General features: G+C 35.3%; 1 protein-coding gene across 4 annotated transcripts in view; it reads left to right on the top strand.

Moving 5' to 3' along the window:
• LOC111160030 (kinectin 1) overlaps positions 1–17,026 on the top strand; it is a 108,352-nt gene that overhangs the window by 20,563 nt on the left and 70,763 nt on the right. For all 4 annotated transcript variants that reach the window (XM_022522820.1, XM_022522810.1, XM_022522801.1 and 1 more), the window contains exons 2-3: positions 11,906–12,458; positions 15,899–16,036. In XM_022522820.1, the coding sequence (XP_022378528.1) occupies positions 11,936–12,458; positions 15,899–16,036 (661 nt within the window). In that variant the 5' untranslated portion in view covers positions 11,906–11,935. The remainder of the gene's footprint in view (positions 1–11,905; positions 12,459–15,898; positions 16,037–17,026) is intronic.

A 17,026-nucleotide genomic window follows, 5' to 3' on the forward strand; every position in this document is an offset into this window, starting at 1 on the left:
ATTTCCCTAATGCTGGGCATACAGTTCTTTTTGGTTTTCACAGAGTTACATTGCTAAGTGAACACTGTGGGGTATGTCTTTGTACTTGTGTGATTAGATCTATAGAATATGGATGTCTGGTGGCTTTTCTGGAGAAGGAATTTTTTTCTGTCAAAGAGTATGCACTACTTTTATACTTAATGATTTCCCCAAATTTCTAAGAAGATTACACTATTTATAATTAAAAACTAAACGAGAATACTGGTTTTCATACTCCCTGTCCATGCCTGATATTTTAGGCAGCTTTATCAAGATATAACACACGATAAACTGCAAATATTTAAAGTGTACAATATGATAAGTTTTGATGTGTACATTGTAAAATTTGATGTGTACATTGAAACCACTAGTCATGATAATGAACATGTATGCATCACCTCCAAAATTTCCTTGTACCCCTTTGTGATTCCTCATTTTCACATTTTCTTGCCCTGCCAGTTTAAGTAGAAATTGGCAGTTTAAAAGAAGAAATTACACCACAGCTTTGAGATATGTATTTGGTCTATTTCTTCTGTGTCTATTTGGCTGTTCTTGGGCAAGTTTTAAAAATTCTTGTTTCCTACTAAGTGAAGCTTTTTCAGTAGTTCCCTCAGTCTTTTTGGATAGTATTTGACATTCTTGTCTCATCATTTGCATTTCATGTTTGGTTTGTGAAATGATGTTTTTTTAGTATTATGCCTTTCCTGGGAACAGGCAAGAATAAATATAACATTTTATCATTTTAGTATTCTCATTGTTGAGTGACCTAAAGTGATGAACATAACAGGCTGATAAAATAACTCTTAGGTGCAACTTTTAACACTCTAGTCAGGCTTTCCTAAGGGATGACAGGTTTTGAAGTAGGTTTTCTGTTTGCTGGTAAATTGAATTGATACCAGACATTAAAACTACTTTTTGGTGGTGGGATTGCACCTGTTTCGTGAGGTTAGGCAGGAGTAGGACCATGGGAACGAGTTGTAGGGAGATAAGATTTTGGATCAAAACCAAGAAAAATGTTCTAACAGCTTTCTAAGGCTATAAAAGGGGCTTATGGGAAGTGCTCATCCTAGGTTTTCAAACAGAGACTCACTGACCTTTCAGGTGGGTCCAATCTTTGAATGGCTAATTGGATTGGATGGCCCTCTCTAACCCAAAAGTCTAGTGAAAAGGTAAAGTTAGGGTGCCTGGGTGGCTCAGTTGGTTAAGCAACTGCCTTCAGCTCAGGTCATGATCTCGGAGGACATCGGGTTCCCAGCTCCACGGAGAGTCTGCTTCTCCCTCTGATCTTCTCCTCTCTCATGCTCTCAGTGACTCTCTCTCAAATAAATAAATAAAATCTTTAAAAAAAAAAAAGAAAAGGTAGAGGTAGGTCAAGATTATAGATGTTAATGGAAGGAAGTCTTCTGTATATGGTATAACTATTTTACAATTATATTATTGATGTGAATTTTATGTCCTACTGTTCATTTTTGAGCAGTTTTGATGATTTATGTTCGTGTCTTTGGAAACTATGTATTGATTTGAAATACTGAGTATTTAGGGGTGCCTGGGTGGCTCAGGTTGTTGAATGTCTGATTCTCAATCTCAGCTCAAGTTTTGATCTTGGGGTTGTGAGTTCAAACCCTGCATTGAGTTCCATACCGGACATGGAGCCTATTTGAAATACTGTGTGTTTAAAGTGTGCTTTTGGTATTAAAGTTTTCGATTTGTTTAATTATCAGAAGTTAGATTTCTTTACAGAATAAACTTTTAACAAGATTACCACCTATGGAGGTGTTATGCAATGTTGTTTCCTGACAAAATGGACTAGTTTGGGCTTGATGGTTAAACAGAAGTCTGAAAGATACTGGTTTAACATTCAGCACCTACCAGCTATGCAGATCCTTTTTAATTTCTTGAAGAAGCTGTTCAGACTGATTTATCTATTCTTGTATTAAAAAAAAAAAAGTAAGCTTGGCTAAAAGAAAATATAGAAGCTTCATCATGTATTGTGACATAATATCAAATGGAGAAATTAAATTTTATTACTCATCTCTGGCATTAGTTGAATTTGTTTCAGATTGGAGTAGCAGTGCCTTAGAATGGGTATTGCTTCAAATAAGTTAAGAGGTGTGTTAATAAGGTATGAGTCACAGAAATAACTGTGTGTTACAGTTTAAAAGAAGAAATTACACCACAGCTTTGAGATTTCAGTGTAGTCTATAAAGTTAATTTTAGAAAAGCTGTTGTAAATGTAATTCCCATGTCAGGCAATTCAGTGTTTCATTTACTAGATTATATTTTAGTAACTTTGAAATCTTTTCCTCTTATTTTAAAAGATGAATGTATAGTTTTATTGTGGATTCTGGGGCCATTATGCTTTTGGTGTAGCAACTGACTAGAGAATGGAAATTTAGATGAGTTTTTATATTTTGATGGCCATTTCAGGAAGTGGCTAATGGCTTCGGTTTTTCTCATTGGTGTCTTTTTTTTATTGATGTGTAGAATCAAGTGGGTTTTTTTTTTTTTTTTTAAGGATTTATTTATTTATTTATTTGACAGAGAAATCACAAGTAGGCAGAGAGGCAGGCAGAGAGAGAGGGGGGAAGCAGGCTCCTTGCTGAGCAGAGAGCCCGATGTGGGGCTTGATCTCAGGACCCTGAGGTCATGACCTGAGCCAAAGGCAGAGACTTAACCCGCTGAGCCACCCAGGCACCCCTAGAATCAAGTTTTTAAAAATTCTTACTGCAGGTATAATACAGTTGTGAACTTTTAACCATACACAACTGTACAGAATAAGGTGAGTCTTTTATTTCTTGTGTTTTCTTTAGTACTTTATACATTTTCTTAATGTTTAAAATTTTAATCTGGTGTCTTCCTTTGATATAAATGATGCAGCCTTTATTGACTTGGAATAACATACAGTAAACATGCAGTAAACTAAATATTTATCTATTTGGTTCCATCTTAGATTTGGGTTCTGTTACTGTCCTTTTATCTGTACCACACTGCAATAAACTGTTGCCTCCCTTTGTTAGATAGATTGTTTCTATGTCATAGAATTCTGTTAATGTGTACATGGAAAGTAAGTACTCTAGGATTTTAGGAGAAGGGGGACTAGCTGTAGGAATGGTACTTGAGCTGTAAGAGTAGAACCACATGGAGGTTCAGTTTTGGTATTTATGCTCTGATTTATTGGTACTATATGCTTAACTTCCTCAGCAAGAGCACGAATTCATTTAAAGTCAGCAGATCAGTTTGTGAACACTGCTAAAGCATCCTGCATTCTCCATTCACATTTTTAAATTTAACTGGACAGTCAAATAATTTACAAAGAATAAAAAATTAACAATATAATAATCACAGTGTTTTCAGTGGGACCTCCAATACCATCATTTTTATCCTTACTCTGGACTAATAACTGTTCCCCATTTCATTAAGAAAATGGCAGCATTGCGGAAGAGTGTTTCCACAAACTTCTGTACCATATCTATCCCCTTGCCTGTGTCGGTGCCTACGGACTCTTCATTCCTTCTGTTTTTACACAAGTTTATGCTTCCATCTAAGACCACTCTCTCTGCTTGTACACCAAACCCTATTCTTTTTTTTTTTTTTAAAGATTTTATTTATTTATTTATTTATCAGAGAGAGAGAGAGAGGGAGAGAGAGCAAGCACAGGCAGACAGAATGGCAGGCAGAGGGAGAAGCAGGCTCCCTGAGGAGCAAGGAGCCCGATGTGGGACTCGATCCCAGGACGCTGGGATCATGACCTGAGCCGAAGGCAGCTGCTTAACCAACTGAGCCACCCAGGCGTCCCACCAAACCCTATTCTTGCCCTTTGAAAACATTGCCCTTCATTCTCCTGCAAGACCAGTCTTCTCTTTCTACTGGATCATCTTTGTCAGTATATTAACGTGCTGTAATTTCTTTCTTCTATTTTTAAAAATCAAAATCTCAAGCTCATATTTCCTTCTAGCTTCCATTTCATTTCTATAATCTCTTCATAGAAATTCTTCTGAAGAGTTGTGTCTACACTTGCTGGCATCCTTCTCACTTTTGAATTCATTTCAGTCAGGTTTTCATCACAGCTACTGCTTTAGCCAAAATCACCACTGATGTCTGTGTTCCTAAATCCAACAGTCACTTTCTAGTTTTCATTGTACTTTATTACCAATGCCATTTGGTAAATTTGATCCATCTCTCCTTCTTCATACACCATTCATTTAGCCACCAGGGTAGCATGCTCTTGAGTTTTGTTAATTGACTTTAGGTATAATTCATGTGCAGAATACTCCTAAATTTGTATCTCCAGCTTGCATGTCTCACCTGTCACTCACTCTTTTGTTTAGCTGTCTCCTAGACATCTCCACCTGTTTAAAACCTATCTCCTGATCTTCAACCCCAATCTTGTCCTTTCCACATTTCCCTCATCTCAGTAAAGGGCAGTTCTGTTGTTTTTGGTGTTGTCTAAAATCTTTGGAGTTGACTTTTTTTTTTGGCTGATTCTCTCACACCCCACAGTTTAGTCCTTAGCAAATCATCTTGTCTCTACCTTCAAAATGTAGATAATTTGACAACTTCTTATTAATAGCCCCCATGCCACCAACTTGCCTAGCTAGAGATGAAGAGTATGTTAATCTCCTCCATCACTTTCACTATGTTCTAAGAGTTGCCTTGTCCCTGTTTGTTGTTCCACCTAAGTGTCCCTGTCTGCATTGACTTAATTTACTCTCATCAGATCTCTTTGGCCTAGCGAAATAGTAATTTTATTTTTTAAAAAGATTTTTTTTATTTCTTTGACAGAGATCACAAGTAGGCAGAGAGGCAGGCAGAAGGGGAAGGAAAAGCAGGCTCCCTGTGGAGCAGAGAGCCCGATGTGGGGCTCGATCCCAGGACCCTGAGATCATGACCTGAGCTGAAGGCAGAGGCTTAACCCACTGAGCCACCCAGGTGCCCCGAAATAGTAATTTTAATGGGCTTCCTTGTATCTATGTTTTATGTATCCATTGGATTTTAAATTTTATATTTTTATTTGTAAATGTTCTGATTGATTCATATCTACCCAGTTAACTTTTGGTAGTTTCAGTTCTTTTCTTATTTTCCCAATTCCCTCTTACTGTGTATGTTGTAATCTATTGGTTCCAGTATCTTAAATTTTTAGGGATCTAATTACTTACTTTGTTTTTGTTGCCTCTTGCTCATGGTGGCTTATCTTGTGTTCTGTCATTTTGGATTGTGAACTCTTATTTGGATGACAGTCTTTGGGTATCTTGAGGAGCCTAGCTTGAGAGAGCATTCCACCAGAGAAGGTCTGTGCGTTTATTTCTGGCCACAGGCACTGTGGGCACCACCATCTTGGGACCACTTAAATTTTTTGGCTTCATAGTCCAAGATATGTGGGTTTTTTGGACCTTAAGAGCTTTATAAGAAAAGACCCCTGGAGCCAGGGCAGAAGGGGACCAAAAGTCAAGACTCTGTTTCATTTTAGTGCTTTATTATACTGCTATTCATTGGTCTTAATTTATTTTGGCTTAGGGTATATTTGGACTGTAATGTGCAGACTGTATTTGAAGGTTAGCAACAACACAATGCCTACTCTTAAATTTTAGCAAGAAGAGTTCGGAAAAATTATAGATACTTCTGTTGTGGAATGAAAATCTGATTAAATACTTGTCCACCAATAATAGACTTTTTATCACTGTACTTTCCATAAACCATTTTTCATAAAAAAATTAACTTGTTCATTTAAAAAACGTAAGATGTTATTATGGATTTAAAGGAAGGGAGACATGGTGTGAGTAGTGGCATGTTTGGAATGCAGATGATTTAGATTCAGTGCAACCAGATTACAGATCTCTTTTTTACTTATGAACAATATTTTTATAAAGAATCTGTAATAAGAGCTTTTAGTTTAGGCTTCACAGCTACTTACAGAATTGTAGCTATGTTGTATACTGAATAAAGCTCCTATAAGCTACTCTGAGTGTCTGTATATATTTTAAAGGTGTGTTCATTTAGTTGTCCAGACAGTATTGATTTATATAGGAACTTTAATGAAATTTAGTATTCCTAGGTTGAGAACTATCTTTCCCTCAATTGATTGCTTTTTTACAATGTGCCTGCTTACTACTATGTTTAGTGTATATCAATGGAAAAAAATTGACTTTGAATTTGTTTGGATCTCAGTCTAAATTTTGTTATTGTTTTCCCAGTAATTCTTTGAGTCATCCCAGTTAACACAATTTTATCAACTTATGAGCAGAATTTATAAAATTAGTTTGTTTTTTTCTTTTCGGATATCCTTTGTTTTAAATCTTTTTAGGTTAAAGATAAATGATGGCAGAAACAAGAGTAACTGAAATGCTATGGTGGTAAGAAAGTAGAATTTAAAATCTTATATTTCCTTGAAATTCAGTAGTATACTGATCAAATTCTTTTTGTTTTCCCTCCTTATAACATGTAACCAATTCCTTTTGTGCTTACATAAACCTATAAGAGTGTAATGTGCATTCAAGATGGTTACTTAAAATTCTGTTTTAATGTAGAAGGATTTAAAACTTGAACACTTATGCAGGGGTTAGAGGCAGTCAAAAACCCACATTTAACTTGACTGCTCCAAAACTTAACTACTAATAATAGCCTATTGTTGACTGGGAGTCTTCCTAATGACAGTTAACATGTTTTGTGTAATCTACGATTATATACTGTATTCTTACAGTTAAAATAAGCTAAAGAAAATAAAATATTATTAAGATAATCATAAGGAAGAGCAGATACATTTATAGCACTGTTATATTTATCAATAATGAAAGTTTATATATTGAAAAACTCTCATAACCTGTGCAGTTCAAACCTGTGGTGTTCAAGGGTCATCTGTACATTAAATATATTTATAATCTTACTCTAAAAAGTGATTCTCATTTTTCAGTATAATATCTGGTTATATCTATATGTATATAATTGTGCTCAACAGAATTTTTAGCTTTTTTGTTAGTGTAATATATTTTGCTGCATTACACTGTCTTAATTATTTTAAAATGGTGTGATTTTTTTAAAGATTTATTTTAGAGATAGTGAAGGCAGGAACACTAGGGGAAGGGGCAGAGAGAGGGAGAGTCACAAGCTGATGCTTCACTGAGCTCTGAGCCAGGCTTGATCTTACCACCCTGAGATCATGACCTGAGCAAAAACAAGAGTCAGTGTTCAAGGGACTGTGCCACCCAGGCATCCAAATGGTGTGTTGTTTAAATGTGTGATGTTTCTGTAGATGTCCCACACTTAGATAATTTTGTTGGTTTACCATTATAAACAGTGAATCTTTTATTATGTATATAGTTTTATCCTTTTTGATTAAGTGATTTGGTTGAAATTATAATAATTTTTCAATTTTATTTTTTTATCATTTAAAATGTTAGGTTTTACATTATTAATATAAAAAGAATATTAAGTCTTCTGAAAAGTTTACAAGATTTAACTGAGTAATGGAGTTCAATTTTTGTATGAACAAATTAAGTTATAAGGACCGGTAAATGGAATCTTAAAATTATTTGATTACCATTCATAATATATACTCAGATGAAACAGAATTTTATATATTGTTTCTCTGTTCTGATGACTTTAAAAAAAATTCTAAAATTCTAAGTCCTTTATTGGTAGGGCAGGGATGAAAACTCTCATCTCTTATTCTAGAGCAGGATTTTATTTTATTTTATTTATTTATTTTTTTTTAGAGCAGGATTTTAAACGTGGGATTCCTGTATACTCTTTAGGGAGGCCAGAAACCTTTTGTATACCTTAGCATGTTAGACTTTTTTTTTTTTTTTTTAAGATTTATTTTTCAGAGAGAGAGAGCGGTAGAGAGAACAAGCACAAGCAGGGGGAGCGGTAGGCAGAGGGAGAAGCAAGCTCCTCGTTGGGCAAGGAGCCTGATGTGGGACTTGATCCCATGACCATGGGACCATGACCTGAGCCGAAGGCAGATGCTTAACAACTGACCAGGCATTTCTGCTTTTTGAGGAAGTGGATTGGTCTTTGTTCAGTTCTTTTGGAGGATTTTAATCTAAATAAAATACTAAGGCCACTGGTATGGAATACCTTTTGAGAAGAGTTTGAGCTACATTTCTTATCCAATGGATATCTCATTCCTGTCTACCATTGGCTGTTAATTACATTCAGGTTAGAATCTGTTAAGGCTTAAGGAATGATTAGGTTCGAAGTTCATTAATATTACAAACGGAATAGTGAGGAGAAATTATTGATGCTGGTGAATTTTGCTGTCATCTCAAAACCTGAGTTGCCATTTGTCTCCGTGTTTTTTGAACTCAACAAACATTATGTTGAGTTGCATATTGTGGACTGAGAAAATTTTAGCAACTTGATTCCTGTCACCCTGAGCTAAATTAACTTTGTCTCAACTTCTCCTGCCCCTTCCTTTTATTTTTCCATTGTCTTCCCCTGCCCCCACCTTTGCTCTTCTTTGTATTTCTCTGGATTTCATTCCCAGTCGCTTTTTGCCTCTTTTCTCTCCTTAAATTACTTTTTTTTTTTTTTTAAAGATTTATTTATTTGAGAGCATGTGTGTGCTTGCACTTGAGGGGGGATAGTGAGGGAGAGAATCTCATGCAAGTTCTTGCTGAGCACAGAGCCCTGTGCTGCTTGATCTCATGACCCTGACTGAGCTGAATCCAAGAGTCAAATGCTCAACTGGCTGAGTCACCCAGGTGCCCCTCTCCTTATATTACTCTTTTACCTGTGTATGTAATGTGAAGTTTCTTATTTTGATTTTTACTTATTATAGATATTGTAGTACTTATTTGCCAGCTTTAAAATAGGGAAAGAATTAAACATTTTTATGGATTTCTTTTAAACAAAGTATAAAACTAAAATGTTAAGGCAGGTGAGAGACTACAGCCATGATTCTGGCACAACTCTTTTAAAAAATCATCCTTATATATCCTATTGTTCATGAAATGTCTTGATTGTCGAGGTAAAATTATGGTTTTGACACTTTAGCTTTATTGAATTGAATTTGACAAAACTTATTTTTAAGTATTTACAGTTTTTTTAAAAGGTTTTATTTATTTGACAGAGACACTTTGAGAGAGGGAATACAAGCAAGGGTTATGGGAGAGAGAAGCAGGCTTCCTGCTAAGCAGGGAGCCCCACATGGGACTCAATCCCAAAACCCTGGGATCATGACCTGAGCCAAAGGCAAATGGTTTAACAACTGAGCCACCCAGGCTCCAAGTATTTACAGTTTTAATAGCAGTGTTTTATTGAGTTGATATTTGCTACAATTGAACCCATTTTGATGTTGGATATTTTATGTTTTTCTCAGTTTTTCATATTATGTGTAATTTTTGCTGTAACATCTTTATCTGTGCTTTTCCTTACAAATGTCTTGGATTAAGTATCAGGATTATTGGGTTAAAGAAACTCAAACATTTTCTTGACTTTAAATTTGTCTCGGTGTTCTTGTTAGGCTCTTGTAGATGTGGAAAGCAAGTTCAAGAGAAGGTGAATTGAAATTGGGTAAAGGGAATCTCCTGAAAATCCAAAGATGGGAATCATGATTCTTCCAGGCTTATATGGGACCTGGAAAAGGAAATGAGAAAATCATCAGAACATTTGAGGAATGTGTGTTTCAGAGTTCTTGTGGTCTTATGGCTTCTCTTTTCCCTGAACATTTGCTTCTTACTGGGCTTGCTTTCCTAAGACCTTGGCTGCACATGGCTGCGGTTTGCTGTTCATCAAGATCTGACTTTGACCTGACCCTTTTTTCAGCGTCTATGGCTGCTGTTAAGTGCCTTTGTGTCTTTCCTTCCCCAAGTTAAAAATCTCGGTATTGACTTGTTGTTTTGTCCTTTTTCTTCCCCAAAATCCCCAGCTAAGTTGGATAGGCTATGGGTAGCCTATGGATGGTAATGTTAAAACAAACAAAAAAACAAAAATAGAACATGGTCTCTGCTCCTTGAAAGCATTTCTGGTTGACCAGTAACACTTAACGGACACAGTAAAATATGTCTAATCAATTAAAAATCTGGAGAGTTCATGAATTATCGGGGAAGAACAATTCTGTTTAGTTTCTTTTAGTATTTTGTTAGTGTGTGATTCCTGTTCCACTTCAACTTGTTAAAACCTTGTCTAAGTAAGTCTAGGGTTGTGTTAATACCATTAAAAATTGCTTATGGAAGTATGAAGTGTTAACAAATGCTATTTGATTAGATTTTATTTTAGATTTATTTGACAGAACATGCAAACAGGGGAAGCAGCAGGCAGAGGGAAAAGCAGGGTCCCCATGAGCAAGGGGTCCGATTTGGGACTTAATCCCAGGACCCTGAGATCATGACCTGAGCCAAAGGCAGACTCAGGCTTAACCAGCTGAGCCACCCAGGTGTCCCTGCAAATGCTGTTTTAATCATAAAGATCAAGAGTGTGCCTAATAAACAGCTTTGTTTTCAGGTTCCAACTTGAAAAAGTATACCCCACATTTTAAAATGAGATATAAGCAAGTTGAAAGACTTAAATAATTAGCTTAAGTTTATTGTTATCAATAAAAGATTTCTAGGTCTATCTTGGCAGTTAATAGAGACCACTGTGAATAGCTTTATTTTGTCTTGGAAAATTCAAGTCCTATTAAAATCGTTCTGGTGAAGTCTTAAAATCATTAAACTCAGATTTATTCAGTTTTAAAGCTGATGTTTTCAAAGGTCTAAAATAATTCTCAGAATGATTCCTCTGTTCAGGTAGAATTTTGTTTCTTTAACCATTACCTGTTTTTGAGACTTCAGTGGATAATTTAAAAACTTAAAATTCTCAGATTCATTTATACATTAAAAGCACAAAAGTTGAATTTAACCAGCTTTATCTTAAGCATGTCCTCAGGCTTAATTTTATCTGCATTCAATACCTTGCCTTTTTACACAATAAGTTTGATAAGAGTTACAAGATTACAAACCATATTTATGTGGCTTATACATATTTATAGGAATAAGGATATCTAGAGTCTAAACATCAGAATCAGTCTTACTTTGGGGTTTAATTTTAGCTGTAACCACCTTTCAGATGAGGGATTATAGTGCCTATATTCAAGGCAGATCTAGATAACCACAGCATTATCTTTACTTTCTGTAATTATTGGGTTAATCTAAAAGTAGGACTTACTCTGTTGATTAGGCAAGGCCTCTTTTATCTTTTAGCATTTGGGAAAGATTATGATGGCCAGCTTTGTTTTTGCAGTATGTACTTTGTTTGTAGTAAGGAATACCATAAAAAAAAAAAGAGAAAACCATCTAATTTATAATTTATTTTAATACCAAATGATACAACCTAATATTTTGATTTTGTCTTTATTATATTTCCGTATTTGTGACATATCCCATTATATCATGAGGCTGTTAGTCCCTGAAATTAAGGTGCTAGGAGTTTGTGAATGGGCTTAAATCTCTAAGTGAAGAAATGAGTTGCCTTTTTTTTTTTCCCCCACTTAAAAGTATGGTACTATTAATGAATACTCAGTGTTTCAGTAATAGTTGATGCCTCTATTTCCACATATAGTTGTATTAACTAATGTTTAATAAAAGGAAAAAAGGTAAATACTAATAAAACGTCAAAAGTTGATATTTGGGAAAAAAAAAGTAATGGATATCTAGGTTCTTTCCCTCCCATGAGGATCTTTTCACATGATTTAAAAATAGCAGGATGTGTTACACTCTTTAGTTATTGCCACACATTTTTCTTTCATAGTGTATTTGAATTGTAGATGGCAAAACAAGAGTGTGATTTAAGCGATTAACCTTTTTAGATTGTATATCAGGTTAGATCTGAAATACTATTTAAAAGAGCAGAAATTTTGCATGTTTAATTTTTACAATACTGACTCAAGGTTGTTTTTTCCCCCCACATTTAGGTTTTATAGGATCACATTAACCAAAGCACCATGGAGTTTTATGAGTCAACATATTTTATTGTCCTTATTCCTTCAGTAGTTATTACAGTAATTTTCCTCTTCTTCTGGCTTTTCATGAAAGAAACATTATATGATGAAGTTCTTGCAAAGCAGAAAAGAGAACAAAAGCTTATTCCTACCAAAACAGATAAAAAGAAGGCGGAAAAGAAAAAGAATAAAAAGAAAGAAATTCAGAATGGGAACCTCCACGAATCTGATTCTGAAAGTGTACCCCGGGACTTTAAATTATCTGATGCCTTGGCTGTAGAAGATGAGCAAGTTGTACCTGTTCCACTGAATGTAGTTGAAACTTCAAGTAGTGTCAGAGAAAGAAAGAAAAAAGAAAAGAAACACAAGCCTGTAGTAGAAGAACAGGTCACCAAAGAAAGTGACGTGTCAAAGATTCCAGGCAAAAAAGTAGAACCTGTCCCAGTTACTAAACAGCCCACTCCCCCCTCTGAAGCAACTGCCTCAAAGAAGAAACCAGGACAGAAGAAGTCTAAAAATGGAAGCGGTATTATAATATATTCAACTATATTATATATAATTGTATTTGTTTTAATAACTTTAGAGCCTGAAATTTAGTTTGTTAGGTGTGTACACTATATTAGATACTGAGTTAGAAACCAAGAACGTTGTCCTTTTACTGTGTGTTTGCTTTCATTAACATTAATTGCTGATAAAATAATTGATCATAAAACAGCATAAAACCACTAAGGACCTGTAAATATCAGCAGTTAGAAACTTACATTTATTTCAACCAGTACTTTCTAATCAGTGTGATAGGAATTAAAGATGAAAAGATAAATTAGATACCACTTTTTGCCTTTGATTTTGCAAAGGTTTATGGTACAGCTTTTTTAAAACTAGGCATTACACTAGGTACTAGGACTCCAGAGATGAAAATAGTGCATTTTTAAGCTGTAGACATGAACATAAGTAATTATCATAAAATGTCTATTTAATTTTTTTTAATTAAGTAGGCTCATGCTGATCATGAGTCTTAAACTCATGACCCTGAGATCAAGAGTCATAATTGAGCCACCAGGTGCCCCTCTTACAAACTGTTTAGAATAATGATCTTGGTTATGTCTAAACCAATGTAGTAGTTCTAAGGTGGATCACTTAGAGGATATAATGCCTGAAATTTATCTTAGAGGTTACATAAGTACTAGCTAGTTTGGATGGTAGGGGAGGGGTGGGATAGGGTATTCCAGGTAGAGGGGTTAACAGATGTAATGAAGGGACACCTGGGTGGCTCAGTCGGTTGAGGGTCCGACTCTTGATCTCAGCTCAGGTCTTGATCTTAGGGTTGTGAGTTTGAGCCCCATCTTGGGCTCCACATTGGCTGTGGAGCCTACTTAAAAAACAAGACAAAACAAACATGTAATGGAAAGCACATAAGAAATGGTGTCATGATGTGTGAAACTGCAAACAGTTTATATGAAAGGATTTGTGTTCACCATTAAGTTGTTTGTGTCTTAACGGAGTGTTAAATTAGTTATATTGAATTTTAAATATTTGTTTGCCAGCTATGATCAAGGCATGGTACTTAGAGAAATAAGAGTAAGCACCTCTATTTTAGCAGGGGGAAAGGACTTGTGATAAAAATGTGACTTGCATAAGAGAGGTACAAAGTATAGAAGAAATGTCAGAAGCCTAAATGACTACTGATGGGGACCAGCGGGGAGGAGCTTTACAAGGAGGTAGTGCTTGAGATCTTCCAGAATGAATCACTTCACCCAAGCAACTAGTGGATCTCATTCCATACTGGCAGAATGTCATGTAGAAAGGCATAAAGAAGAATACGGAGTATTGTTGAACCATGAAATGTGAGGTTGGGAGTGGAAGGACACAAAGATGAAAAGATATGTGGGGGATGGACCATGATGGTTTTCGTATATAGTGTTAAGGAGATGGGATGCTGTAGGTTGGCTGTTGTTGAAGATTTTCAAGCTGGTTACTTTACACGGTCACATTTATATTTTAGAACTGTATCTTTGGCAGAGCTTGAGGAGGACAAGTTTTATGGGGCAATGTTTGATGTAGATAGACGAGTTAAGTAGACTAGTGAAGAGGTTATTTTCTGAAGTTAAATTGGAGGATTGAACTATTGTAATGAGAAGAAATAGGAAGTAGATGAAAAGGGTGCCTGGCTGGCTCAGTTAGTAGTGCATTCAACTCCTGAGTCCAAGCCCCACCTTGGTCATGGAACCTACTTTGGGGGGAGTGGGGGAAAGAAGAAAAGAAAGTGGATTAGAGAGGTCTACAAAGTTTAAAAAAAAAAAATGACATGACTAATTGTATTAGATAAGGTATGATGGATTAGGAGAAGGCAGGATCAAAGCTAATTACCCAGTTCTAAGTTTCTCAGGGTTCGCATACTAAAATCATTGAGCTAAATCTGGCCTTGCTTTCTGTTTTTTTTTTTATGGTCCATGAGCCAAGAATAGTTTTTACGTTTTAAATGATTTGAAAAAATTCAAGGAAGAATAATACTTTGCTAAATGTGGAAATTATATGAAATTCAAACCTCTTTGTCCATAAATAAAGTTTTTTTTGAATGCAGCCACACTCATTCATTAACATATCTATGGCTAGCTTTCATACTACAACAATAGATGAATAGTTTTGACAGAGTCTGTGTGGTCTGTAGAACCTAACCTATGTAATGTTTGGCCCTTTACAGAAAAAGTTTGCCAACCCCTGATTCGTAGATGGTTGGTAGCACTAAGACTGGGAAGGAATACTGGAGGGAGAGGGGATGTATATGGAGAGGAGAATGCCTTCAGGTTGTTTCAGGTTCCTATGAGGGGCCGCTTACCTAGGGAGCAATTTAGGATGCAATAGGACATGTAAGCGCAGAGGCATAAAGCTAGAATATAAATTCAGAAGCCTTAAGCATGACAGTAGTCGTCGAAGTTATGGCTGTAGGTAAGGGCATCCAAGGAAATTATTTAAATTAAAGACTCTACCCTGAAGAATACCCCCATGAGGTCTTCTGTAGGAACAGCTCACATAGGGTCTGAAAAGGAATATTTCAAGTGTAAGAATTATAGGAGCTGATAGAGAATTTTAAATTTATTTTATTGTGGTAAAATAAATAATAACATACAGTTTACCATTTTAACCATTTTTAAGTGTATAGTTCTGTGGCATTAAGTACATTTACATTCTTATGCAACCATTGCTACCAGCTATCTCAAGAACTTTTTCATCTTTCCCAACAGAAGCTCTGTACCCATTAGCCAGTAATTCCCCTTTCCCCTCTCCCCCAGACCCTGGCAGCAGCCATTCTGCTTTCTGTTTCTGTGAATTTGACTATACTAGGTACTGCATATCTATGAAATCATATGTTATTTGTCCTTTTGTGACTGTCTTATTTCTCTTATGGAGAGGGGAGAATTTTAGGAGGTAGAAAGTAGTAGTGTAGAATGCAAAATAGAAATCAAAGAAGAATTAAAGGATATTGGTAGAGTATAGCATTTGGGACACTAGGTGGCTGTGTAAACTCTTTCATGGATATAATGAAGGAGATAAAAATCAGGTCTCAGTTGAGAAATGATTGGTAGAAAAGGAAGTACAGATCATTCTTTTGTCAATATTAGAAGGAAATGGGTGTGGGAAGCTAGGAATTATAGTGGTGGGAAGGGTTTTATTTTTTTAAGATGGTAGAGATTTGAGCATGCACATAGGCTGAGTAGATTAAGAGTGGCTCAGAAGTGGGAGGTAAAAGAAGGAGCAAGTACTTAGAAATCTTGATAAAGTTAAAAACAGGTGTAACCGTAAGAAAGCTAGAATGATGTTTACAGTAGAGAGTTTCAAAATTTGAAGGTAAAGCATTTAGGGAATTATTCATTAGTAATTGAATTTTCTGTGTTTGCTAATTATTCATTAGTAATTGAATCTTCTGCATTGTTGGCTGTGATGACTTTTCATTTATTTTCAATAAAGATGATCAGGATAAAAAGGTGGAAACTCTTCTGGCACCTTCAAAAAAGCAAGAATCATTACCCCTCCATCAAGAGACTAAACAAGAAAGTGGATCAGGAAAGAAGAAAGTTTCTTCAAAGAAGCAAAAGGCAGAAAATGGTGAAATGTGTAGATATATATTTTATAAATACTAATCCTAGAGAAGTACACTAGGACAAGGACCCTAGAGACCTTGCGTGCTCTTTAATTCCCAGCTTAACGTGTACTATAACAACTGTTAATGCTAATACAAGTCCAGGGATCTCTTGAGCTTTGGGGTTTTGTAGTGCTTTGACAGATGGCCAGGGTCTAAGTTTGTGATGAGGAAGTTAATCTGAAATTTAAAAAGGACAAAGCATTTATTAAATATTCTCATTCTTAATAGAGTCTTGGAAATAATGTAAATAGCATACAAATCATAGAAGAACAGCATTCCTGAAACATTTGTACTTTTAAATATCACTTAAAGATTTTGCTGGGGTCATTGACTAGATCTGTCATTATCCTATAGTCCCAATTTCCTAAACATAGCTTGCATGTATATATAGGAAGCATCCAAGTAAGAGTGATGGAGCAATTTTTATGGGTTCAGAATTGTCTAGAGAAGGCAGTTAAGAAATGAATGTAGATTAAATGGTGATATTCAAATAATACTGGGCTGTGATATCAACTATTGCTAGAAGATAGTATAATTGGGAAGGGAAAAGATGAAATTCTATTATTTGTATTAAAATTATAATGTATCAAGCAACCAGATAGAAAATATACTACCCTCAATAGAAAAATACTACCCTCAAATTTTTGATGATATTAAATATTTATTAAAATTTTTAAAAAATATTTATTAAAATTTTAAATAAAAAACTATATGTACCCCAAGTTTTTTTTTTTTTTTAAAGAAGTAGAGAGAGATTTCCATATGTGTGTGGAAGTTTATATCTTTGGTCACCAGACATCAGACCTTAATTTTGAAACTCTTAAAGTTCTTCCCATTAAAATCGGGAACAAAGTGTAAGGAGGGTTCCTACCTCCACTTTTAATGTTGTTTTGCAAATTTTAACCAGTTTAGTAAGATGTGCCATGGAAATTATAAGCATAACTTTTAGAGAT

Source organism: Enhydra lutris, unplaced genomic scaffold (genome assembly GCF_002288905.1).
Source record: "Enhydra lutris kenyoni isolate GAN:26980312 unplaced genomic scaffold, ASM228890v2 scaffoldscaffold4, whole genome shotgun sequence".
NCBI classification, from domain to species: Eukaryota; Metazoa; Chordata; class Mammalia; order Carnivora; family Mustelidae; genus Enhydra; species Enhydra lutris.